This window comes from Phalaenopsis equestris, unplaced genomic scaffold (genome assembly GCF_001263595.1).
Source record: "Phalaenopsis equestris unplaced genomic scaffold, ASM126359v1 Scaffold198818, whole genome shotgun sequence".
Taxonomy (NCBI): Eukaryota; Viridiplantae; Streptophyta; class Magnoliopsida; order Asparagales; family Orchidaceae; genus Phalaenopsis; species Phalaenopsis equestris.
The window spans coordinates 9643-36312 of NW_018218721.1; the positions used below are offsets into that span (position 1 = coordinate 9643).

The 26670-nt window shown below is 33.6% G+C and overlaps 1 protein-coding gene across 1 annotated transcript in view; it reads left to right on the forward strand.

Moving 5' to 3' along the window:
• Positions 1–13650: 13650 nt before the first annotated feature.
• The window catches only part of LOC110035653 (protein MEMO1 homolog), a 58337-nt gene continuing 45317 nt past the window's right edge, over positions 13651–26670 (forward strand). The window contains exon 1 of the mRNA XM_020739924.1: positions 13651–13851. Within this exon, the coding sequence (XP_020595583.1) occupies positions 13800–13851 (52 nt within the window). The 5' untranslated portion in view covers positions 13651–13799. The remainder of the gene's footprint in view (positions 13852–26670) is intronic.

Genomic DNA, 26670 nt, shown 5'->3' on the forward strand with positions numbered 1-26670 from the left:
TTTTGATCCAAGTGGAGTCATTTGTCGGGCTTAAGAGTCACGATTGTTAAACTAAGCGCTTTATGGGAGGCAATCCATAGTTATCAGTGTGGTTTGATTTAGTATGCTTAAGAGTCACGATTGTTAGTGTTGTATTATGTTTTCTTTAGTGTGGATAGTGTGTTTTGATTGATGATTGGTGGATGTTTAGATTGTCAGTGCTTTGATTTGATCTTTGCAGTGCTTTGATTTGATCTTTATTTGATCTTTGTATGTGTCATGAGGGAGATGATTCCTTAACTTATTATTATGGTTAGACTTGTATGTTCTTATATATATATATATATATATATATATATATAGTTCACTACAAGCGGATCTAACCCGGACTTGAGTTTTAGAAGAGACATTATGAATTTATCAGTGACAATTCCATCTCAATTTTATTACTTCCTTTCTTTGACTTTCTTTTCATTTGGTAGGAGTAGCTGGAGTAGCTAACCTATTTGATGAGTAACTTATGGATGATCTTACACTATCCTTATAACTATTAGAGGTGTTTAATTTATGGGATATGGTGATTCCTGGTGTTGATTCTCACTAGCCAATATATCATGGTAAATCTTATCTTTGAGATTAGAATCTATAAAATCATTTATAAGTACCAAATATATCTGTGTAGTGATTCCGTTAGAAATTGGAAGTAAGTTAAGTGAGATGCAATGAGATGGAGGAAGAATTGACCTCATTTATCTTGTTTGTTTGTTTGCGTTTGTGTCACAATTTTATAAGAATTGAAGAACATTTTTATATTCCAATGCTGGTATATGTTATGCTACTTAGACTTTTTTTTAGTTAATTTCTTTTTGGCATGTTTAGTTTAGATTTACTTTCTACTATATGTTTTCTATCATAATAAATAATTGTAGATGTTTCTGATAGACATTTGTGGTAGATAGAATTTCTCAACTATTTTTCTTGCTACTTATATATTTTGTACTAAATGTTATACATTTTAAAAAACCAAGTTTACGGATAGGAAGGAAAATAAAATTTTAAATTGAGTATACTTCCTTTTAGTTTAATATTATTGCAAGCATGTTTTAGGCTAGATTTACTTTCTCCTGCAGTTATTCTATCCTGATTATGCATGTATATGAATTTGATAGGATGTTGTAGTAATAAGTAGTTTCAACTTTTACTTTTTCTTTCTGCTACATTTTATGGAATTGATTGCAAAATATTTAAAAATTTAAGTTTGGGGAGAAAAAGAATTTCCTTAAAAGAACGAAACTAAATTTTATTTGTCCTCAATTAGCTATATTTTAAAATTTTAATTTATCATGACCTTTGGTATTAGAGGCTAACTTTTGATAATTATATCTATGTTTCTAAATATATAGTAGACTTAAGTAAAAGTTTTCAATAATGAAAGTTGATTCTAGAGTTAAGATATTTGGTACGAAATTTGGTACGAAAGAATAAGACTATTTTTTCTATTTAAAGTAAAAGAAATTATATTTTTGAAGTATTAAGAATCTTAGAGTTTCATGTAAGAACAAAAGAATGAGTCTTTATGAAAAATCTTCAAAGCTAATATGAATTTATAAAGTGAAGGAATATGAAAATTTTTTAACTTCAAGAAGAGAATAGTGAAGTTCAAAATTATTAAAGGCTATCCAGATATAATAATTCTCACATGAAAAAAAATAAAGGATTAAAAATGATCCTAAAAGAAAAAAAAAGAAAAAGAAAAGTATGTGAGGAGAAGCTTGAGGAGATGCCTAATCAAAAATTGGTTTCACTTGAATCAACTGGAGGAAGAAGGCTTTATTACATTTTCTAAACCTCTATTTGAGTATTAGTATCCTTACCAATAAAGTTCTCATGAAGTTCTTTTTCATATGGATTTCTAAGTGACTTTAATATGATAAATTGCAATTCTTCTTGAAATAAATAGAGAATCAAAAATCTTAGACTTGACTACTAGATGTTCTTATACTTTTAGTTTTGACTTAAGTTGTTAAAAATTTTTCTTAAGTTGTACTATTATATTTAGTAGACCAAATCATAGAAATTTAAGAGTTAAACTCTCTACCATTAGTCATAACTTTTATGTACTAAACGAGTTATTTGAGGACAAGTAACAGTTAAGTTTGGAAAATTTTGATACGCCTAAAAAATGACTACTTTTCATATATATTTCATGCTCAATTTTAACGATTTTTAATGATATTACATTTTAAAGGAAGGTATTTTGCATATTTTGGGTTTCAGGGACAAGAAATAGAGTTTTAGAGAAAAAGAAGCAAAAATGATGCAAATTAGAGCAAATACGAGCAGAAAGAAAATTTTGTCCTGACACATTTTGATATGTCTTTCTATGCATAATCTCATTTACACTTCTCACATATTTTTGAATCAAATTACACTTTAAAGAAATATTATTTTTATACTTATTTTGTAGGTCTATCTGTTAGGAACACAACGCAACTGAAAAGGGACAAAACAGAGCTAAAACAGAGCCAAATGAAGCAAAATGGTGGAGCTACGCAGAGTGGCGCCGACAACGCCAGAGCCGGTGCTGGTAGTGCCAGAGAGCAAAAAATGACGTCAAAATAGCGCTGTCAGTGCTCGAGACAAATGGGACGTGATCCTGGGTAAATTTCTAAAAGATTCAATGTATTTGGAAGCTTTTTGGAAGGTTGCTTGAGGCACCTCTTGGGAAATTCCTCCCTACACTATAATAGAGTGCTTTTATGTCAGAAAAAGTGATGTGTGTGGTGTGTGTGAGTGGAAAAATGTGGAGAATGTTTAGAGATCTTAGAATAGGAGTAGAAATGTAGATTTCTACCTTTTTAGAGAGATTGGTGAGGGAATTTTGAGAGAATCTGTAAGGGAATGTTCTAGCATTGCATGGATCAGCGAGAGACTTTGTGGGAGAGATTTTCATCTTTCTTTCAAGGGGAAAAAGGTAAGTATTGTGTTTTTCATTATCTTATGATTTTTTAAACACTTATCTAGTGGATTTTCTTTGATGAAGTGAAGTTTTCCGTTGTGTTTTCTTCGTGTTTTGTGATGTGTTTTTCTTACTCTTTCTTCTTATTAGGAAATAGTGGCATGAGAGAATTATGTCATTGTTTTCCTTTTACTTTTCTTTTGCAATGAGTATGATTCATGTTTAGAATTTTATGATGCATTCTAGAAGAAGTTTTAATGATAAATGTGATGGTTTTTACTTGCACTTCATTTACATTACGATAAAGGTCTATTGTAGTGTTAAAATTCATTGTAATTATATTAAGACCCGAGAGGGCGGTGTAATTCTCAACAAAGTGGAATCAAATTTGATTCCATGAATGAGTATTTTGCTCATGGAATTAGTGCAAATAAATAAGAAAATATACATTGTTGGGCACAAAATTGGAGATTTTAGGGTGACAGACTAAAACCCTCAGTTTGGTCTTAGTGTTTAAGAACTAAAGCAAGAGTTAGCCTTCAGGGGAAGGGAAGTGGGAGCTCTGGAGTGGGAGCCAGTATCCTCCTAGCCTAGCCATGGATTTACAGACTAAACTTGAGATTAGCCAATGATTTTCTATAACACTAAATCAAGATAGAGATAGAGAATTAAATCAAGATAGAGAATTAAAATTGCTTCTATTTGGCACATACAATATTTAATGTATCTCATTCCTTTGCATTATCCAATTCTCTACATAAGAAGAGTAGTTTTTAACATTTTAAAATTCCCCAAACCAATTCATCCAAAAAGGGTTATCTTTAGAATTAATATTTGCATTAAGGAATAGTTATTATCAACACATTAAACATTTGCATTTAAGTGTAGTTGCTAGATAAACACCATTTTAATCAACATTCCAATATAAAGCCTGATAGTAATAGACTAGAACTTTGGCTAAGGACCTCTTACCTCACTTCCCTATGGGATTGATAAACGAGACTCCATTAGAGCCCTTTATTACTAAAGTGATACATATATGCGTTTATATCATTGTGAATATATAGAATATCTAAAATAAAGCATATAAAAAAGTCACATCATTGTGAAATTTAAGCCCTAACTTGCCTTAGGCTCCGAGGTTATCGTTTGTTACGACATAATCCCTCATATCTTACAAGCTATTTCTATGATTTCATTATACAAATGTAAGCCCTAATTAATAAAATTAGCATAATGAAACATTTAATAATATCTCATTAAAATTTAAGCTAAATGATAGGATAGCTTAGGAGGTCACCGAGGTTCACCTCAGGATCCGTGACATTTCCTAGTTTTCATCCTTTGGATTCCATAATAAATTTTCCAAATTTGAGCTTTTACCATTTAACACTCCTTTGTCCGACCTTGAAAAGTCTTACCTTTTAAAATTCTTGAAGACAATATTTTCTGAAGTAAATCGAGAGTTTTCTTAGGTGACTTCAATTGCCTAGATGTAATTAACTATAGGGGCTTGCCCTTATAAGAAACTTTAGAATCCAGCTTAATATAAACCCCATCTAATTTTTCATATTATATAGGAGAAATTTTGCTGTCAACATAAAATGGTTTCGCAGACTAAAACGGATGTCATCCATTTTTTAGTTTATTTAATCGAGCCTCACTAGTAAGTAATGCGTTTATTCCTCGGGATAAGTATATCACCTGCAGTGTTGTGCTAGTTTATTTAAACTATTATCTATATGAGATCATTTGGCGATCGACATTTATGTTGGAGTCTAATGGCCTTCGTTTGAGTTTTTTTAAAACTGAACACATGGACAGTAATTTTAGTAGTATTAGCTTTAGTGGCAGAATAGCAACTATGAGTGATTAAAGGTGTGAAAGTTTTAGATATCTTGTGTTTATTGTTCAAAGTGATGCCGATATGGATGAGGATGTTATTAGCAGAATTAAAGTTGGTTGGTTGAAGTGGAGGAATGCATTGGGTCTACTTCATGATATAAAAGTACTGCTTAGACTGAAAGAAAAATTTTATAAGATGGTGGTGTGACCTGCTACGCTTTGCAGTGTAGAATGTTGACCTTTGAAAGAGAAGCATATAAAAAAGTTTAAGCGTTGTTGAGATGAGAATGCTTCAGTGGATGAGCGGCTTGACACTTAGAGACAAAATTGGAAGTGAATATATTTGTGATAGGGTTGATGTTGCTCTAGTGGTGGATAATATTAGAGAGGGTCGTCTTAGATGGTTTGGTCACATTAAATGTTGATCATCTGATGATGCAGTTAGGAGAGTAAATGTTTTAGATTTGACTTATGTAGAGAAGGGGAGAGGTAGGTTAAAATAGAAGTGGGCATATAGTATAAAAAATGAAATTGTAGAATTAAATAAAAATGACACTCAATAATATGACACAATGAAGTAAAAAGATTATGTAGTTGATGCACTAAAAATACATGCATATCTAAACCTATATTTTATGCTCATTTTTCATGATATTGCACCTTAAAGGAAGATATTTTTGATGTTTTATTGTAGATTGTTGATTTTTAGGACTTGAAGCAAAAAATGAAGCAAAAAGGATGGAATTTGGAGTTAAAATAGTGTTTTTGAAGAAGTACTCAGCCCCGACAGCACCAGAAGCAGCACCGACAACGCCAAGAAGTGTTTTTGAAGAAGTACTCAGCGCCGACAGCACCAGAAGCAGCACCGACAACGCCAAGAGAAGCGTCGACGACACCATTCAACAGAGAGTTACGGGCCACTGATGCCGACGGTGCCAGAATGGGCCCCGACGGTGCCAGAATGGGCGACGGGCGTCGGCGATGCTAGAATGGGCGCCGACAGTACCAATTTTGGTGCATAATCTGTTTCTAGAAGATTCAATAAATTTGGATGCTTTTTAAAGAGTTTTTAGATGCACTTATTGGAAAATCGACATTAGGCTCTATTTAGAGTGAAAATTGATCATAAAAGCCCCTTCATCCATTTCAACCGCTTTCCACTCTCTTCCACGCTAATCTACTTTCCCCACTGTCACTTAGAGTCCATTAGTCATTTATTTCTTTAGAGTTTTGATTTTTGGTGGTGAGTTTAAGTGTGAATTCTTCTCTAAGAGTGTTAAAGAGGGAGAGAAGTGAGAGATTTCTTCTTCCTGCATCTTCTAAGAGAGGTTACAAGGGATTTGCTTTGAGAAAAGTTTCAGATAAGTGTTATTTGTTTATTATTGTTGTATGAACTTTCTTTTATATATGAAATTTATGTTTTGTTGTATCTTTCTCATGAAGTATGAGTAATTTCCTTTATCTTTCTCCCTACTCTGAGATATGATGAAATGAAAAGATAACTTGGATGTGCCAATTTTAAAATATAAAATGAATTGTGATGATTTTTCAACTCCATTCTTAACTTACTTTTCGATCTGGCCAATTGAATTGTTAACATCTGTTGTGAAACATAGGATCAGGAAAATGGAGTATAAGTTCTACTACAAGAGTGAGAATCACATTTGATTCCATGGAGTATTTTGTTCATGGAATTAAGTGCAAATAAATAAGTAAATATACTTTGTTGGGTGTAGAATTGGAGATTTTAGGGTGACAGACTAAAATCCCCAATTCGATCTTATTTTTTAAGAACTAAAACGAGAGTTAGCCTTCAGGGGAAGTGAAGTGGGAGCTTTGGAGTGAGAGCCAGTATCCTCCTAGCCTAGCCATGGATTTAGGGACTAAACCTAATATTAGCCAATGATTTTCTATAACACTGAATCAGGATAGAGAATTAAAATTGCACCTATGACACAATACATATTTAAATCATTTATTTCATCTCATTTCACCAAAAACTCGTTGTAGTGGGAAAGATGCTTTTTCATATTAGAAACCTTCATGACATAAAGATAGTTTAGTAGTTACTGTTTTAAACTTTTCATTTAAATTTTGTCAGTAGTTTATAATTTAGTTCAGAAAGTATCTTAAACGTTCCAAATTAGTGACAGTAATTTCGTTTTATTTTTGTGAAATTTCCTAGTAAAATTTATTATTGCTAATTTACACCTTCCCTGTGGGATCGATATTTGGGGCTTAAATAGAAAGTCAATTATTACATGATAACGATACATAAACTTGCATAGAATCCCATTATTAATTACATATAATTATATAATTTTTACACTATTTACTTTTCATACAAGGATCAAATTTTTGATAGATTTTACACAACTATCAAATACTTTAAGGTATAGAGTTTTCAATAGAATAAAGTTTATCAATTTTGACATGCAAATATTATACGACAAAGTCATTACAAAAAAGAGACTTATCAAGAAGAGATGGTTTGTCAATCATGGATTGATTAATCCAAGTTCTCAGATTGATAAAATCATTGTACAAAGATGTTGAGAAGTTTTATGCTACACTACCACTGCAGTTGTTGTACTAGTGGTAAAGGAATTCTATGTTAACTTACATGGAATTACCTAAGGAGTCGTCTTTATTTGAGGTAAGGCTGTACCATTTTCTCCTCCTCAAATTAATGATTTGTATATGGTAGAAAACATGTCAATCTGTCATTATACAAATTTTATCCCAACAAAAGATATAATGCAAGATGTATATCATTTTCTGTGTATATCATTTTCTGATTCTGATGGATGAAAATGATAATTGGGAAATCAAAGATGAGGGATACGTTAGTTTCTCCACTTTGCTACTTAATCCAATATCAAAATAATGACATTTCTTTATCTCTGCAAAATTACTCCCTACCATGAAAATTAGTAAAGTTACAAAAGAAAGTGCACTTTTAAACTATTGCATCAAATGGAAAAGCCCATTGATGTGGGATTGATTATTTTCAAATTTATTATGAGTATTATTATGAATGGGCCTATTTATAGACTGGGGCATCCTTCAACAATTTTCTTACTTTGCAGTTAATCTCAAGTGCCATATGAAAGTTGGAAGAAAATATTATTACCCTAAGAGCCCATGATTCTTATTGATGATAATTATATTGGGAATGGAAACGAAGCTTTAGATATTATTTTCGATCATTCATCACATGCTTCAACACCATCAATGCCACAAACAGTTGGAAGTTCAATAGCTTTGGAGATGAGAATGAAGAAAATTGAAAGAGAACTTTAGAGTATTATGAATGCAATAGGAAATCTTAACTATCATTTTTATCACTTAGATTGGAGGATGAAGGAGAACTTTGATCTTACTGGAACAATTGAAGCAAGTTTGGTGCAGATGTTCAAGAAACATGGTTGAATCAATGAAAATTTGACTGATCAATTCCCGTACCGACCTTTCTACAATTTGTACGCCCATTACTAGTCTATGGGAGATATTAGAAGAGGAGAAAGTACTGAAGATGAAGCAGAATAAGTGAAGAAGTTGGACTCTCTACTATTTTAAAGTAATTATGTTTTCAATGTGAATATGTTGGATTTACTTTAATTTACTTTACTTTGCTTTAGAACTCTATAGACTTTGATTGTGTATATAGTTTTGTGTCAGTGTTCTAGTGTTGTGGCTTGATTTGACGTTGAATTATAATTTAGTTTGCTTTATGTATGAGAAAATGTGATTAGAAAAGTGTATTTGTAAGAATTAGACTTTCATATATAAAAGTTAGTTTGGTGTTGTTTGTGAAAATACTTGTTTGTGAATTATTTTAAGATGAGAATTAGTGTTCAAAAAGACTAATTAGACTTTTTAGACTTTGGAGGACTAATTAGACTTTGGAGTGAATTGAAAGAAAGTTGAAAATTATAAAAATTTAAAAAAATTGAGTTTTTGGCCACTGGCACCGATGGTGCCAGAATGGGCGCCGTTAGAGCACTTGACCCGAAAAATACCCAAACTCCTTAAAATTCATGACTTGCACAGTAAAAACACCATTTTTACGCTTTTGGTCACCTTCAACCTCCGGTTTGTGTACCTAGGGCTTACTATTGCTTGGTTTTGAGGCAAATTTAACAATTTTAAGGCAAAGAAAGTTCAGATTTCATCTTCTCTCGGTAAGAGCTACACTTTGAACCCAAAATTTTTTATTTTCATCAAGGATTTATCTTACATTGCCGAGATCCAAAATTTCAATTTTTTTTGAGAAGATTTTGAGAAAATCCTTTGGTGAAGAACTCTTACTTAGTAGATTTAAGTTTAAAACGTTACACATTGAGATTTTCAGAATTTTCAGAATTTATTTGGATTTTATCAAAATTTCTTAGATTACTATGACACCGAGAATGAGTAAAGGAAAGATGAAAGTGGATTTTGATGATCAAAAGGTTGTCAACTACAAGTCTAACATTTGTTTCAATTGTCTGCTTGCAACTAAGAAAGTAAATCTGGATCGAGGATTTAAAAGTTCAGGTGGAGAAGTCGAAAGATTAATCATTGCTTGACAGTGGGAGAATTTTTGTTATTTTACTTTTGAGGCTATTATTGGTATAGTGATGGAGTTATATGCCAACTTTAAAGAAACTTCTGAAGACTACATTTTTGCTCGAGGGAAAATGATAGAATTTACTCCAAGAAGAATTAATGAATTTTATTAGTTAGAGGATGTGTATAGCTGTCAGTACAAATCATTTTCTGCTATAAATTAGGCCTTAGATGAAGCTATTTCTTTTCTTACTATTGGAAGAGGAGCTTGGAAGGTGAAGAATAACTTTAAGGCAAACTTCCCCCTTTCTATGTTAAATGTAGTATCTAAGGCTTAACTTTATTTTATATCTGCTAGAATGATACCAACAAATCATCATAGCGAGGTTACAAACGATAGAGCCATCTTGAACTTCTGTATCCAGCAGATGAGAATGATAGATGTAGGCTATATTGTTTGTAGAAACACTCGTTCTATTGCTTTGGGTGAAACTGCTGGTGGTTTAGCACACACTGCTCTTATCTTCACACTATGTGAACAAGCAGGAGTTGATTTTAGAATGGATGGGGAGAGGATTGAACCTCTAAAACCTATTGGGCTGTAAATATTAAGACTTATGAATCTCATGTTTGATGGAGATCTGGAAGTTGGAGTAGGGGTAGGGATATTCCTTCTAGTACCCTTACTCTATAGGGACTTATGGAGCAACTGATGATCCAACAGGGATATATCTTGAGAATGGAAAGATATCTTGAGAATGGAAATCTTGAGAATGGAAAGCATAATAGAAAATGTAGAGGCCAAAAATGCACATAATGATGATTTGACAAGGTAGAAGTTTGAGTATGATGTTGCTTATGATGATGCAATGGTTAGATACATGAGGGGTGACTACTCAGTTCAGTTTCCTACTCACCCTGTCTTTACCTAGTATCAGCAGCAAAACTTTGATGTAGAAGAAGAAGATGATGATGACTGGTGATGTTTTAATTTGATCTTTTGTTTAGTTTATTGTTTAGTTTATTGTTGGTTGATTATTGTTTGTTTTTAGAGTGGTTGTTATTATTGTTTGTTTTTAGAGTGTGATACTTTGTTTTATTTTAGATGTTATTTTATATTGTGAATAGTAGGATTGTAAAACTGTTTTTACATTGAAATATATTTTAATTCTGTTGTTAGCTTTTAGTACTTTGTTGAATGTATTTATAGTTAACTCTTTCTTAGCAAATTTTTATATGTATTATGTGTTATTTAATGTTTTAAGTCTTGTAGCTTTTCATATTAGCACCTACAATATTTCAGAGTTAAGTTTCAATATCCGAACCTTCAACAGGTAAGTTTTTTTTTATGTATTAAATGTTTTCTTTCACCCTTTATTTCTTTTTTAGTTTTTCATGCTAAATCTTTTAAATATTTAAGTTTGGGAGGGGGGAAGGGAAGAAAAATTTCTTTTTAAAGAAAGAAACTTAATTTTATTTGTCCTTAATTAACTATATTTTCAAAATTTTTAAATTTAACATGACCTTTGGTATTAGAGGGCAACTTTAGATAACTATATTTTCGTTTCTAAATATAGAGTAAAACTAAGTAAAAATTTTCAATAATAAAGGTTAATTTTAAATTTTAAGATATTTGGTATAAGAGAATAAGACTATATTTTTCTATTATAAGTAACATAATTTATCTTTTTGAAGTGTTAAAAAATCTTAGAGATTCATGTAAGAAGAAAAGAATAAAACTTTATGAAAAATCTTTAAAGCTAATATAAATTTATAAAGTTAAAGAATGTGAAAAATATTTAACTTTAAGTAGGGGATAGTGAAGTTCAAGATCATTAAAAGCTATCCAGATATAGTAATCCTCATATAAAAAAAAAGAAAAAGAAAAAGGATTAAAAATGATCCTGAAAAAGAAAAAAGAAAAGAAAAAGGATAAAAAATGATCCTGAAAAAGAAAAAAAGAAAAGAAAAAGATGTGAGGAGAAGCTTGAGGAGATGCCTAATTAAAAATTAGTTTCACTTGAATTAACTTAAAGAAGAAAGCTTGACTACATTCTCTAAACTTATATTTAAGCATTAGCATTTTTACTAGTAAAGTTTCATGAAGTTCTTTTTCATATGGATATTCTAAATGGCTTTAATATGACAATTTACAATTTTCCTTAAAAAGAATAGAGAATAAGAAATCTTAGACTTAACTACTAGTATTCTTATATCTTTAGCTAGAGTTCTTTAACATTTTTCTTAAGTTATGCCATTGTATTTAGTTGACTAAAATATGAAAATCTAGAAGTTAAAACTCTTTGCCATGAGTCATATTTTTATGTAATAAATGAGTTACTTGAGGACAAGTAACATTGAAGTTTGGGGGATTTTGATGCACTAAAAATACATGCATATTTTGACTTATATTTTATACTAATTTTTAGTGATATTGCACTTTAAAGGAAAATATTTTTCATGTTTTATTGTAGGTTGTTGATTTTTAGGACTTGAAGTAAAAATGAAACAAAAAGGATGAAATTTGGAGTCAAAATGACGTTTTTGAAGAAATACTCAGCGCCGACGGCCTGAGCGCCAGGAGCAGCGCTGACGGCTCCCTTCAATAGAGAGTTACGGGCCACTGGCACCGACAGCGCCAATGTCGGTGCATGACCTATTTGTAGAAGATTCGACAAATTTGGACGCTTTTTGATAAGTTTTTGGATGCACCTATTGGAAAACCAACATTAGGCTCTATTAGAGCAAAAATTGATCAGAGAAGCCCCTTTGTCCATTGTGACCGCTTTCCACTCTCTTCCACGCTAATCCACTTTTCCCACAACCACTTAGAGTCAATTAGTCATTTATGTCTTTAGAGTTTTGAGTTTTGGTGGTGAGTTTGTGTGAATTCTTCACTAAGTGTGTTAGAGAGGGAAAAAAGTGAGAGTTTTCTTCTTCCTACATCTTCTAAGAGAGGCTATAAGGGATTTGCTTTGAGAAAGAGTTTCAGATAAGTGTTGTTTGTTTATAATTATTGTATGAACTTTCTTTTATATATGAAATTTGTGTTTTGTTGTATCTTTCTCATGAAGTCTGAGTAGTTTCCTTGCTTTCTCCCTACTCTGAGATATGCTCTGAGATATGGTGAAACGAAGAGATAATTTGGATGTGCCAATTTTAAAATATAAAATAAATTGTGATGGTTTTTCAACTTCGTTCTTAATTAACTTTCTGATCTGACCAATTGGATTGTTAAAATATGTTGTGAAATATATGATCTGGGAAATGGAGTATGAGTTCTACAACAAGAGTGAGAATCACATTTGATTCCATGAAGGAGTATTTTGTGCATGGAATTAAGTGCAAATAAATAAGGAATATACTTTGTTGGGTGTAGAATTGGAGATTTTAGGATGACAGATTAAAATCCTCAATTCGGTCTTAGTGTTTAAGAACTAAAGCGAGCGTTAGCTTTTAGGGGAAGAGAAGTGGGAGCTCTGGAGTGAAAACTAGTATCCTCCTAGCCAAACCACAAATTTAGGGACTAAACCCGAGATTAGCCAATGATTTTCCATAAAACTGAATCAAGGTAGAAAATTACTCCTATTTCACACAATACATATTAAACCATTTATCTCATCTCATTTTACCAAAAACTCTTTGTAGTGGGAAAGATGTTTTTTCATATTAGAAAACTTCATCACATAAAACATAATTTAGTAGTTACTGTTTAAACTTTGCATTTTAGTTTTGCTAGTAATTAATAATTTAGTTCTGATAGTATCTCAAACAATTCAAAATTAGTGACAGTAATTTCATTTTATTTATGTGAATTTCTTAGTTCATTTATCAATTCAAATTTAAATCTTCCTCGTGGGATCGATATTTGGGGCTTAAATAGAAAGTCTTACGTTACTTAATTAAAATAGACTTGCGTATAGTCCCAACATAAATTGCTTAAATTTTTTATTCATAAAATAACGCATCAAGTTTTGACATCGTTGAAAAACGGAGTTAAATTTTTTAAATTTTACACAATTATATTTCCAGGTTCAGTAGCCAATCCCACTTACTGGGACTAAAATTTGTTGTTTTTGTTCATATATTTTCTTGTCTAAATTTATGTTTAAATTTTAATGAAATCGTAATCTGTCTAAATTTATGTTTAAATTTATGTTTAAATTTTATGTTTAGTTCAATCTCATTTAAATTTATTTATGTTTTTAACAAATTTATGTTTAAATTTTAAATTTAGTTCAATCTCATTTGTCTAAATTTATGTTTTTAACAAAAATGAAATCGTAATCGTACCTTTATTTACTTTTTCAGCGGACAGCTCTCCTAAATCTAACGAGTGAAATCCTTGTTGAAGCCAAACAGCCCCCGAAGCACTGGAAACTTCTTGGTCGGCACGGAGTATACGGGTACGACTCGTCAACCCATTTGTCTTTCCACCGTTGATCTCCCAGCTTCGTTATCTCCAATGGACACAGTTCGGCGAGCCTTGCACGCAGGATCATGGTATACAGACAACGGTAGGACTATCTTTCTGAATCCTCAGCGATTTTCGTAACTATGGTGTCTTGTACATGCTAAATTTTATGTTTCGGAGCTTTTTCTTCATTTTCTGAGTTTTATGTCAATTGTTTCTCTTTGTTGAAGCTTCACTGATTGCCGTTCTATGCCGAATGACCAATATTGAGCTTTTTAGTGGGGCGGATGAGAATTCGATGATTGCTCAAATTGGTTTCCATATGATGTGTCCTTGAATCTTTTATACAATTAATTGGTACTAAATAGTACATCTGTACAACTAATTGGTACTAAATTTTGTACTGGTATACTAATTTTTATGGAAATCTGTACATCTCCTTTATATTATCTTCTTACCAAATTTCACTCAGTCAACTGTCATGCTGAAATTCAAACCTCAGATGGGTTAACTTGCTCCAGAGGTCAATCTTGTGGGACAACCTGAGAATTCTTTGCCCCAAAGCAATCCATAAGGACTTTGGTATACCCATGCTCCGTGGGTGTTACTAGCCTGATCTAAGTTCTAGCGTTGCTTTCACTTTTGATGTCTCTCACTGGGCAGGAGAAAAAAAATAATTGAAATGCACAGATTAGTGTAAAAGTGTTTTGATGTTGGTTGCTTTTGTAATTAAGTTGAACGGGTTGTTCAAAATATATAAATGGTATTTATTAAAGGTATACTCTATTTAACCATGATGGCATTTTTATAGGAGTTAATAGATATGGCTATTGTTTCACTAAATTCACTTAAAAATTTCAGTTTATTTATTTTCAAATTTTCAATGGAAAAATTCTTGCTAAATCGATAGATTTCTCTGAGAGGATAAGTGGTGGATGAATTAGTTTTCAATTGAAAGGATTTATAGCGGACAAAGTGTTTTGCTGCAAAAATGTACGAATAGAGATCGCAATATTGTATCTTTGTGCAATTCCTGTCGTTTGCCCTTATTTAAAAATTCAAAACTACTAATCAACAGAGAAATCTCCATGCATGGTTCAAAACATTGAAGAATATTTTGTGCTTCATCGGTTTTGCTATAGAAGTTCATTTTATCATGCCACTTAGATTTCTACGATAACTTTCTAGGGACAATGGTAACATTTCTAGAGCTTGTGAAACACATGCACAAAATAGAGTTGACACCCCATTCATCATTCAACAAACATGTAGGGAGGAGGATTCATAGGAAAATTCCATTTAACCAAATCTTAGATAAGAGTAATGATGATGGTGATGACTAATTTAAAAGTCTACGAAATTCTTAAAGATAAAATAATTTAATTTTGTGTAAACCATGCACTTTTCTTGTATTTGTTTTTGTGATATTACTATAATCAAACCACACATAGATGATCCCTTATATGAATATGTATAACCCTTATTTGATTTTGAATATGTTTAAACTTCTCTTAAAAGTTGATATACAATCACATGTGACATCATTATTGGGTTCACAGAAGGTGTATGGGGATCAATTCTAGCATTGGGGATGTCCTGGAGGAGATCTAAGGCATTGCCAAAGATTGGAAGGGAAAATTGACAATGGTTACTATCTTGGAGGAAAAAAAATAAGAGGAGTACGATTGGTGGTACGAATGTTTGAAGGTTCCACCACCTATTCTCTTTAAGATTTAGACTCAACACTAGAAGAAGAATATGCTATAGTTCTATAAATAGGAAATTTAAGGGGAAAAAATATCTTGTATTATAACATCAAAACAAAAATTTCAAACATAGGTTCTACCTGATATATTTATACTTTCAAAATAAAAGCAACCATAATCCTAATTAAAATAAAAGCCTTAAAGGGCTGGCCAAAGTTGGGGAAAAAATGGAATTGGTTTAGGTTCTCCTAAATAACTTTATGATGGATGTCCTGAGTTCACTACTGCTAGATTGGGATATGCTGCCGTCGCTTTATTTTCTCTGGGTGGCAGCAGCTTTGTTTCATCTTCAAAAACACTTACATCCTCGTAGTATGACGACTAATCAACAACGTTAAAGATAACATAAATATTGTAACCTTTCGACGGATCAATCTTATAAGCATTATTATTAATTCCCGACAATTATGAATGCATCATTTGTTCCAAGCTTAAGTTTCTAATTGAACCTACCTGAAATCTATCCTTCTTCAGTCAGATTTACACCAAATCACCTTCTTTGATGACCATAGACTTTTTGAACTTATTGGCCTACTTCTAATATTTGGTCTTTTTTCGGTAATTTTCTGTCAGCTGCTCATGTAGGGTCTCAGTCTCTTTGAATATAAATTTTTTATTTATGCTAAGCTCAGTAGCTACACTAATTCCAAATGTGTAATGGATTTTTGTTCGTATACAATCTTAAAGGATCCGTGACTTGTGAACTGGCTAGTGGACTTGTAGGCAAATTTAACCCGAGGAAGAATTAAATCCCACTACCTATACTTTTGCCCACAAAAGATTTTCCAAACTATGATTCATCATCTCTGTTTTTTCATTTGTCAGTAGCTGCAGTTGAATTGGATTGGAGTTTTTTCCAAACTTTTCTTATAAAATCCTCAAAAAGTGGCTTAGAGATTTCTTATATTTTTTAAGGCAATGGTCCTAAGATTGCCATAAAGACGAAATATCTTTTTTAAGTCTGTAACATGTGAAGTACTTGTCGTAGTTTACATACTGTGGTAAGGCTTGGTAACATTATGTGACATAGTAGTTCATAAGTCCAAAAAAAATATTGTCATTGATCTCTAGGTGGTGGCCCAAGATTCAAATCCTTTAAATAAATAATAGTTCAAAAAACAACAACAACAACAACAAAGCCTTAATCCCACTACGGGGTGTCGGCTACATGAATTCTTTTTCTCTATTGTGTCCTATTTAGTGTCATATTTTCATGTAGTGCTAATAAATTAAGATCATTTTTATGCAATGAGCCCAAGTCTTCCTAGGTCTACTTTTGCCTTTCTTAACATAAGTCGAATCTAAAATATCTACTCTCCTAATCGGATCATCAGATGGTCGACGCTTAATGTGACTAAACCATCTAAAGCGACTTTCTCTAATTTTGTCCGTCATAGGAGCTACACCAACCCTATCACAGATATATTCATTTCGCATTTTGTCTCTAAGTGTAAAGTCACTCATCCACCTAATCATTCTCATCTCGGCAACACTTAACTTAGTATTATGTTTCTCTTTTAAAGGCCAACATTAAGCGCCATAGAGCATTGCAGGTCTATAAAATTTTCCTTTCAATCTAAGCAGTACTATTCTATCACACAGAAGGTCCGAAGTATTCCTCCACTTCAACAAACCAACTTGAATTCTACTATTAACATCCCCATCTATATCACCATCGCTTTGAAAAACAGACCTGAGATATCTAAAGCGTTCACACCTTTTAATAATTTGATCAGCCAAAGTTACACTTCTGTCACTAGAAATACTATTACTAAAATTATATTCCATGTATTCAGTTTTAGTTCTACTCAAATGAAGGCCTTTAGACTCCAATGTAGACCTCCATAATTCAAGTTTTTCTTCGGCTTTTTTTGTCTTATCCACGAGAAGGATATACGAGAAGGATATCATCAGCAAAAAACATACACCAAGGTACATTCTCCTATAATTGTCCAGTACGACCATCCATAACTAAAGCAAAAAGGATATGGGCTTAAAGTTGATCTCTGATGTAATCCAACTGAAATTAAAAAAAAAAAAAATATTTGGTCAATCCTCCTTCTGTTCGAACACAAGTAACAACTTCAGTACACATATCTTTAATGACTTGAATATAACTCCTAAGTCATATTCAATACCTTTCTTCTCAAGAACTCTCTGAAGGATATCTCTTGGAACCTTATTGTAAGCTTTTTCTAATTCAATAAAAAATAAATGTAGATTCTCCTTATTATCTCTGAACTTCTCCATCAAATTTCTCAATAAATATATAACTTCCATAGTAGACCTGCCTGACATAAGTCCAAATTGATTATAAGAAATCTTTGTAATACGTCTTAACGTATGTTCAATTATCCTCTCACATAATTTTAAAGTATGACATATCAACTTAATTCCTCTATAATTTGCACACTCTTGTGCATCCCCTTTATTCTTAAAAATGAATAATATTAAAGAGTTTAGTAAACCAAGAAACTCCCAAATCTCCTAAATATTTCCATACTTCAATTGGGATATCATCAGGTCCTACAAACTTTTCACCCTTAGTTTTCTTTAAAGCCTCCTCAACTTTTTTTAACTAATACGACGGTAAAATTTAAACGTTTTATTATTATTAATGATATTAAAATCACTAAGGTTGATCGTATTTTCAAAAACTTCATTAAAAAGTTTATCAAAATAACTCATCCGCCTATGTTGAATATATTTTTCCACGAAAAGCACTTTTTGATTTTCATCTTTCATACACTTTACTCCAGTTAAATCTTTACTTTTCTTTTCTCTTTGTTTGACTAGTTTATACATATATTTTTCACCCTCCTTATTATCTAATATATTATAAAGATCATTAAAAACATAATTTTTAGCGTCACATATTGTTCTTTTAGCTCCCTGCAGGCCGTTTGATATTTTTCTCAGTTCTCTAAGCTTTTATATTTAAACCAATTTTTAAAACATAACTTCTTATATTTTATCTTTGCTTGCACATTATTATGGTTCAAACAATACAACTTAATTAGAACTAAGCGTTTTAGGCAGAGAGTCAAGTGAATGTATTTTCTTAAATGACTATGTCCAACACTAATGAGTTCTATAGACAACCATGATACCATTATATTTCAATTAGGAAGGGCACGCTGATGACATCATTACTAGGCTATCGACATAAAATATTATTTATAATTGGCCTTCTATGTTTAAGGTGGGCGTCCCTTATGTGCTTGTGACTTCTTCCTCACCTATACGTGGATCCTGCCATTTGAAGAAATGGGAGTTCGTATTGCCACTAACCTTATCTTTTTCCATTAAATCTATTTCTCTACATGTTTTCAAAACGCAAAAGCCCCTCTCATTCGGTAAAAAATGGTGTTTAAAAGGAGAAAGACGTTTGAGATTTAAATTGTCAATATTTACATATTTAATACATGTTACAAAAAATGAACTACTAAACCTATACATTTAAGCTTTGCTACAATCAAATTTTTGAGAATTTAATGTGAGATTTTTTTTTGGTTTGGATTTATTGTAAATTTCTTTATTATGGTAGGAATTGACTAATGAAGATAAAAAGGTGTTAGTTTTGTGAATAAACAAGATTTGGGTGGTACTTTTATAATTTTATTTAGAAATGTTCCATTTTGAGATTATTTGGTTAGACTGGATGTCCAGGATCTTTCGAAGCAAATTTTCAAGCCTCATTTTATTATATAATGTATTTAAACGATCCATTTGAAGTTGAAAGTTGTGCCTCCATTTATTTGTTCAAATTTTGTAGAATCACGCTAACATCATTTACTGAGGGGGTGAAATGGTTGAAATTTTGACTGGACTTTGATTTCACTCATACTACCACTCTGTGATTTGCCCTCAACCATGGATATTGAAGTATTTTTATCTTTGTTAGCTCATCATGAGGAAGAAATAGGTGGTGCCAACGATTATGTTAAAAGGGTAATTTTCTTATACCGATGAGTTTAATTTGCAAGCTTGGTGTGCTTATTTAGTATCTTCCAAACATTTTCATACCAAAGCACTATTGTCGATGAGTATCGTGTGTGGCGTTAAATTGAACTTCAAATTTATGTTTGAAACCATCTTCCATGTGCTTTATTGATGCGAGGCGTTTGCGGCCCCAAATGTGACAAAAGTCACGCATCGGCTGGGACCTGTTCGGTCTAGGCTACCCACTCTTCTATACTATGTTTATGTAATTTGTTATGTTTTAGGTTAGTTTTTTATTCAGTTTTTGGTCGGACAGCCATCGATGTCCAGTTTTTCACTTTTAGGCTATAACCAAAAGCGAGAAGTTGTTTTGGTTGTAACTCGTTCTGAGGTGTTCATTATCCACCGCTCTTTGCTTCCCCGAACGTCATCCCGGCTTTCTTAATGTCATCCAGCTTTCTTTCTTGTTGTCTTCGTGCCAGGCAACTTTTTTCTTGCTGTCTTCCCGCCAGTCAGCTTTCTTTCTTTCTGCATCCCGTCTTTCCTCAGCTGTCAACCGTCCCTTGCCTTGCCGCAGCACCCGCCGACACCCTCCACTCCCCTTGTCGCAGTTTAGTCGCAAACTCTTGCTTACCCTGTTGTTGCCAACCACCTCATCACAAGCTTCCCACCATCTTCGACCCCAATTCTAGTTGGTGTTTGTGTCGTGTGTTCTTGTTATTTCTTATTTTAGTTGGTTGTCTTCTATTTGAATTTCACTATTAATATTATCTGTGCCATTGTTTGGGTTAACTTCAGTACCAGTTAGAATTAGAGCTAGCCTAATGCTAATCCTATCGTAGGATTTCTAGCATCCATCATACCCAAACCTATCTCTACCCCCCACAAAAAAAAAACAAAAAAAATCTTTGCCCACCTACCCACCCCTAAGCCCTAACCATGCCACTGAGAATATAATTGCCAAAACTGAGCAAAATGTGCAAAATGTTACCATGGACGACATAGAACAGATACTACACCAACTGCTACAATGGCTTGATGCTATTAATGAATGGACCATGGACCATGGACCATAGAAGTGAGATTTGGGGAGAGCCAGAATGACAACTAAACCCTTTTCATAAAGATGACGTCAATGAAAAGGAGAATCAACCCGGGCATTTCAGAATTCAGTATCAGAGGAGGCCAAGAGAGTAAGTGCTTACTGGAAGACAGAGATTTGGAGTTAAGGTGAACCTATTGGACATCAATGAGAGGATGAATCTAGATGATTTTCTCGAGTGGATTCATACTTTTGAGCTGATGAATATAAGGATGTGCCAAATGATAGAAAAGTGAAGCTCGCCACCATCAAATTGATAATGAATGACTCTTTATGACGGGAAAAGCTGAAGATGGAGAGATAGAGAGAAGGATGAGACAAAATCACTTCTTAGGAGAAGATGAAAATGATAAGGTAGTGACAGTATCTACCCCCACACTACCGCAAGGATATTTTCATGAAGCTCCACTACCGATAGCAGAAAAAGCTATCATTGGAGGAATACATGACAAAATTTATGCAACTCAAGCTAAAAATGTGAATTGAAAGAGACATGATTATTTCATAGCCAGGTTTTTGGGAGGCCTGAAGCTCGCCATCAGTGATGTGGTACAACTGCAAACCAATTGGAAATTGAGGGACGTGCAAACCTTAGCACTAAAGGTGGAGAGATAGCAGATGTACCTGCCTCAATTTAAATAATCGTCTACAGTTGGGCAATAGGAGCACGCTTGGAGGAGTGGGAAGGATCTAACAGAGAACTGAAAAGATAGATCAGAGTGGGAAGAAGCCTGATAAGAGCAGCACAATCAGTACAGTTCCATCTCAGGAATGCTTTTGATGCCAAAGATATAGCTATATCACCTCCAGTTGCCTAACGAGTCAAGTGGTGTCATTCAACAAGCAAGGTGCAAACGAGGAAGTGATAGATGATGAAGCAGCTGAAGATCAGGGTGAGGAATAACAGCTCCAGGGAGATGAAGGAGAATTGCTAGTTGTAAGAAGAGTTTTGCAAACAGAACCATAGAGAGATCACTCATGGTTGAGACACAGTATCTTTCACACCAAGTGTACTGTGAGAGTGAAAGTTCGCAGCCTCATTATTGACAGAAGAAGCTATGAGAGCGTGGTCTCCTCTTTCATGGTGAAGAAGTTGGATCTGATTACACAGGAGCACTCCCAACACTATTCTCTGACATGATTGAAAAAGGAAATGAGGTGTGAGTGGATCAACAGTGCCTGACAGAGTTTTTCATTGGGGATCAACTACAGGACTTGGTGTGGTGTGACATGGTACCCATGAATGCCCACCAAATCCTGTTAGGGAGGCCACCACAATTCGATCTCAAGACGCATCACGACAAGTTTGAGAACACTTACACGTTCACAAAGAAGGGGAAACCCATTGTTCTCTTATCTATCAAGAATTCTGGAGGATCAACTACACCTGTCGGGGATAAGCCTAAGTTCCATGCACCACGTTTCCGCAGTCAGAGACCCCAGTGGCATTTGCCTTAGTATCCTTAAAGGGGACTAAGGTGGTGACATATTTACTGAAGATGTTCCAGTCGTTGTTAGCCGAGTTTTAGGGGGTGATGATCGAAAACCTACTTGTAACGCCCAAATTTCTAGAAATCAAGTAAGTTCGACAAATTCTAAAAGTACCTCAAATTTCGCACCGCACCCTTCATAATGTGCTCGAAGCAATTTTATAAACTTCTATGCATGAAATCGAGCAATTCGATATAAATAACCTTATGTTAATTATGAATGAGTTGACGTATATAAAATTCTAAAGTTAAGTATAATTAAATTAATTAAACTTTGTTTATCCCTAATCCTGCCATTAATCTCGCATGAGCACTGTTCAGAACCAACATCCACGTCTTTTTAATCCTTTTGTTTGCTCGAATAGGAGTCCCGGGGTTCTATTTTCTCCCCTTGTATTCCTCCTCTCTCTCGATTCCCCCTCCTTGTTCCTTTCACGCTTGGCAGAAACAGGAGAGCAGAGTTGCGACCCTTGCTACAGTGCAGGGTCGTGAACGGGCGAACCTAGCAGCACATAGGGTTGCCGCAACTCACGATTTACGGCTCCGGTGCAATTTTTGGTAGTGCGAATCCCACTTTCATTTGAGGCTTTCATTTCCTTCCTCACCCTTTCGTTTTGACATGTCTCATTTTTTGTGCTTTTATCATTTTCGGCAGTCGTCGAAGGCTTCGATTGTGTGCCAAAAGCATTGAAAGTCTTTTGTGAACTTCCGTAAGAGTTATAGCACGAAATCAGTGTAAGGAAGGTGTGGTTGGCGGTGTTAGAAAGGAAATTAGATAGTTTTAGACAGATTGGTTATGCCAAGGAGCCCTTTTAAGGTATGTTCTTACAATTAAAGCATGTTTTGGCCTAATTCATGTTTTGAGCTAAATTTTATGAAACACTATGCTGTCTATGAGCCTCAGGTTGTCTTTACGAGGCGGTGAGCTCGAGACGAGGGTTGAGCACTTGTCGAAGGGTTGCTCCATAAAAAAAGTGGAACTAATCTTATGCTAATTTAAGAAAAATAATCTTCTATAGGTTTTTATATGATTTTAATTTTAACACCGATGCATTTAAAACTTCCTGCATTTTGTAAATGAATACCTGCAATTGAAAATATGAATGCACATTTACTTTTCATATGATATTTGTAACGCTATGATTAGACTATGCTACACATGATTATACATGATATTAATTTCTTGTAGGTATTTATTTGTTATGCCTCATGCATTTGCCTATGATACATGTAATGCTTGATAAATGCTTAATGCATGAGTGATGATTTAAATATCATAAGGAATGTTAGGGGGTAGAGTAGTACATGATGCAAGTTTATTATGTAGGAATATAGTATTTCCGACTCCTGATATTTATACGGGGACAAAACTCTGGGAACCATTGAAATTAAATCGTGACAGAACATTAAAGAACTGTGGGTTTCAAGGGGGTTGTTGATAACTACTATGTTGGGGGAAATCCAACATTTATCGATAGTTTATATGACTTTCAGGGCAGGGTGACGACCCCATGATGAAAGAACATAAAAATAGTTGAACTCTATACATTAAACTAGTGACATTACTATGAAATAACCTTTATGAAATGAAATTGATACAATACATACAATAAATAATTATGAACATGATTTTTCTTATGATTTTGTGCTTACGACCTGCATGTTATACTATAGTTGATTTTTATATTACCCATACTTGCTCTCTTTTCATGTTTTCTATTATGCTAGCATGTATGTTATGATTTGTGTGTAGACATGTATAATTTCATACATTGTTTCTTTTTCATATATAAAGTCTTATGCTAGTTCGGATTATTTTTCTGAGCTCGTTGTTGCTCATTCTTCACTGTTACATTTCAGGTTGGGGCAACGAGCACTGGGGTGAGTAGTTAGGTGCCTTTGTACAACTTTTGCACGATAGACTAATTCATGTTTTGGATGATATGATTTCCATGCTTCCAAGTATATATTTGAAATGCAATAATCACGCATGTTGCGGCCAGTTAGATTAATTCATCACCAATCGGGTCATGATTATAAAAGTCAGGATGAATGCTGGTGAGAGTTGGTCTGACCAAATTGTCAGCCTCCGTCGCATCACGATTGACTTTATGAGGGGGTTAGTTAGGGTGTGACAGAAAGTGCTATCAGAGCATGATTATTGGATAAAAAGAATAATGGAAGCATGTTGGATTTAGAAGTAAGAATGAAATCAAATATGAACTGATTTATACACAACTATAATTTGATGCATCTGGGGTGGGTAAACCTTACAAGTTAAGGTCTCATGTGTGCATGATGAAATTATTATATGATAAATTGTGCTAATACAAGAAGAATCAGAAAGTACGGAAGGCCAGTCTTGTAGGCCAAGTGCTGAGCACGAAATTAGGACAGAAACTATTTTGGGCACAAATGAAAATCAGAACAAGGGAAATGAAGACACTAGAGCTACTAAGTTACAGGGCATATTACATTTAATATCACAAATAGCTGATAAAATGACTGCTATAGAAAGATCCTTCACCAGTACAGGACCCAGATTTGAAATTGGCGTAGAAGTGGATCGACTCTAAGATATTACAGTCTTTCAATTCACCTGCATTCAAGGGTGCCAGTGACCCTACCATTGCTGAATATTGGCTTTTGAACATTGAAAAAATTTTAGATGGTATGATTTGTCTGGAAAATAGAAAAGTGGTACTGACTACATTCATGCTAGAAGGTGAAAAGAGAGATGGTGACGAACGCAATAAGAGAAAAATTTCAGTTGACACCTCTTCCACAGATTCAGTGGGAAAAATTTGTTAGTCTTTAAAAATTGATTTATTCAGCTTTCTTCTAGATTAGCACTGGAAGATATGTTCTTCAAACAAACTCAAGGGTCTAAGACAGTTATGCAATATGAGGGGTCTCACTGGTCAGTTGAGGTTGGCATTAGCTCCATTTGAAATCAACAATTTCTCTGTACTTGTTGAGAGGGCAAGAAGAATTGAAAATGAGATGAACATTTCCATTTAGCAGTGGCAACCTCAGACAAGCAAACACGAGGATTTCGGCAAGAGATAACACTTTCAAAGCAAAAAAATTAAATCAGAAGGTAAGTAGAAGCAGCATCAGATTAAAAAGCTAATTTATGAGAAGTGTGGAAAAGGACATTTTGAGCAGTGTTTGATCTGTTCCTAAAAATGTTACTAATGTGGATGGCCATAGGAAAAGGACAGCAGACCACAGGCAATTCAATGGTAGGGATAGCTTAAATCTTTGGAAAGCAGTCAACCCAACATAACTCAATTTTTAGGAAATTCTTCAGTGCTAACAAATGGTGAAACTTCAGAACGTAGAATCGAGCAACCACTAAAAACCCGAGTTTTTGCAATTACCCCTGAAGAAGTCAAAGAATCTCAAGAAGTGCTTATAGTTACACTCTTAATTAAGATCAACCTGTCACTATTTTATTCGATTCAGGCACATCACATTCCTTTATTTCTGATGAGTTTGCTGCCAGTTTACTCATTGATATTATGTATTTTTGTCCTGCTCTGTGTGTTGTTATGCCTTCGAGGATTGTGTTTTATACAACAATAACAACAAAGCCTTAATCCCATGAATCATTTTTGTCCATTGTGTCCTATTTAGTGTCATATTTTCATTTAGTTCTAATAAATTAAGATCATTTTTTATACAATATGCCCAAGTATTCCTAGGTCTACCTCGTCTTTCTTAACATAAGTCAAATTTAAAACATTTACTCTCCTAATCAGATCATCTGATGATCAACGTTTAATGTGGCAAAACTATCTAAAAGGACTCTCTCTAATTTTGTCCGTCGCTGGAGCTACACCAACCCTCTCACGGATATATTCATTTCGCATTTTGTCTCCAAGTGTAAAGCCACTCATCCACCTATTATTCTCATCTCGGCAACACTTAACTTAGTACTATGCTTCTCTTTTAAAGGCCAACATTTCGCACCATAGAGCATTGTAGGTCTCACCACCATCTTATAAAATTTTCCTTTTAGTCTAAGAGGTACTTATCTATCACACAAAAGACCCAAAGCATTCCTCCACTTCAACCAACCAACTTGAATTCTACTAATAACATCCCCATCTATATCACCATCGCTTTGAAAAATAGATCCAAGATATCTAAATCTTTCACACCTTTTAATAATTTGATCACCCAAAGTTACACTTCTGTCACTAGGGCTACTACTACTTAAATACATTTCATGTATTAAGTTTTAGTTCTACTCAAACGAAGGCCTTTAGACTCCAATGTAGACCTCCATAATTCAAGTTTTTCATGGGCTTTTTCTCTCGTCTTATTTGCATGAATGATATCATCAATAAAAAGCATACACCAAGGTACATCCTCCTGTAAATGTCCAGTAAGGCCACATATAACCAAAGCAAAAAAATATCAGCTTAAAGCCGATCCCTGATGTAATCCAACAGAAATAGGAAAATATTTAGTCAATCCTCATTCTGTTTGAGCACAAGTAACAACTCTAGTACACATATCTTTAATGACTTGAATATAAGTCATATCAACACATTTCTTCTCAAGAACTCTCCAAAGGATATCTCTTGGAACCTTATCATAAGTTTTTTCTAAAT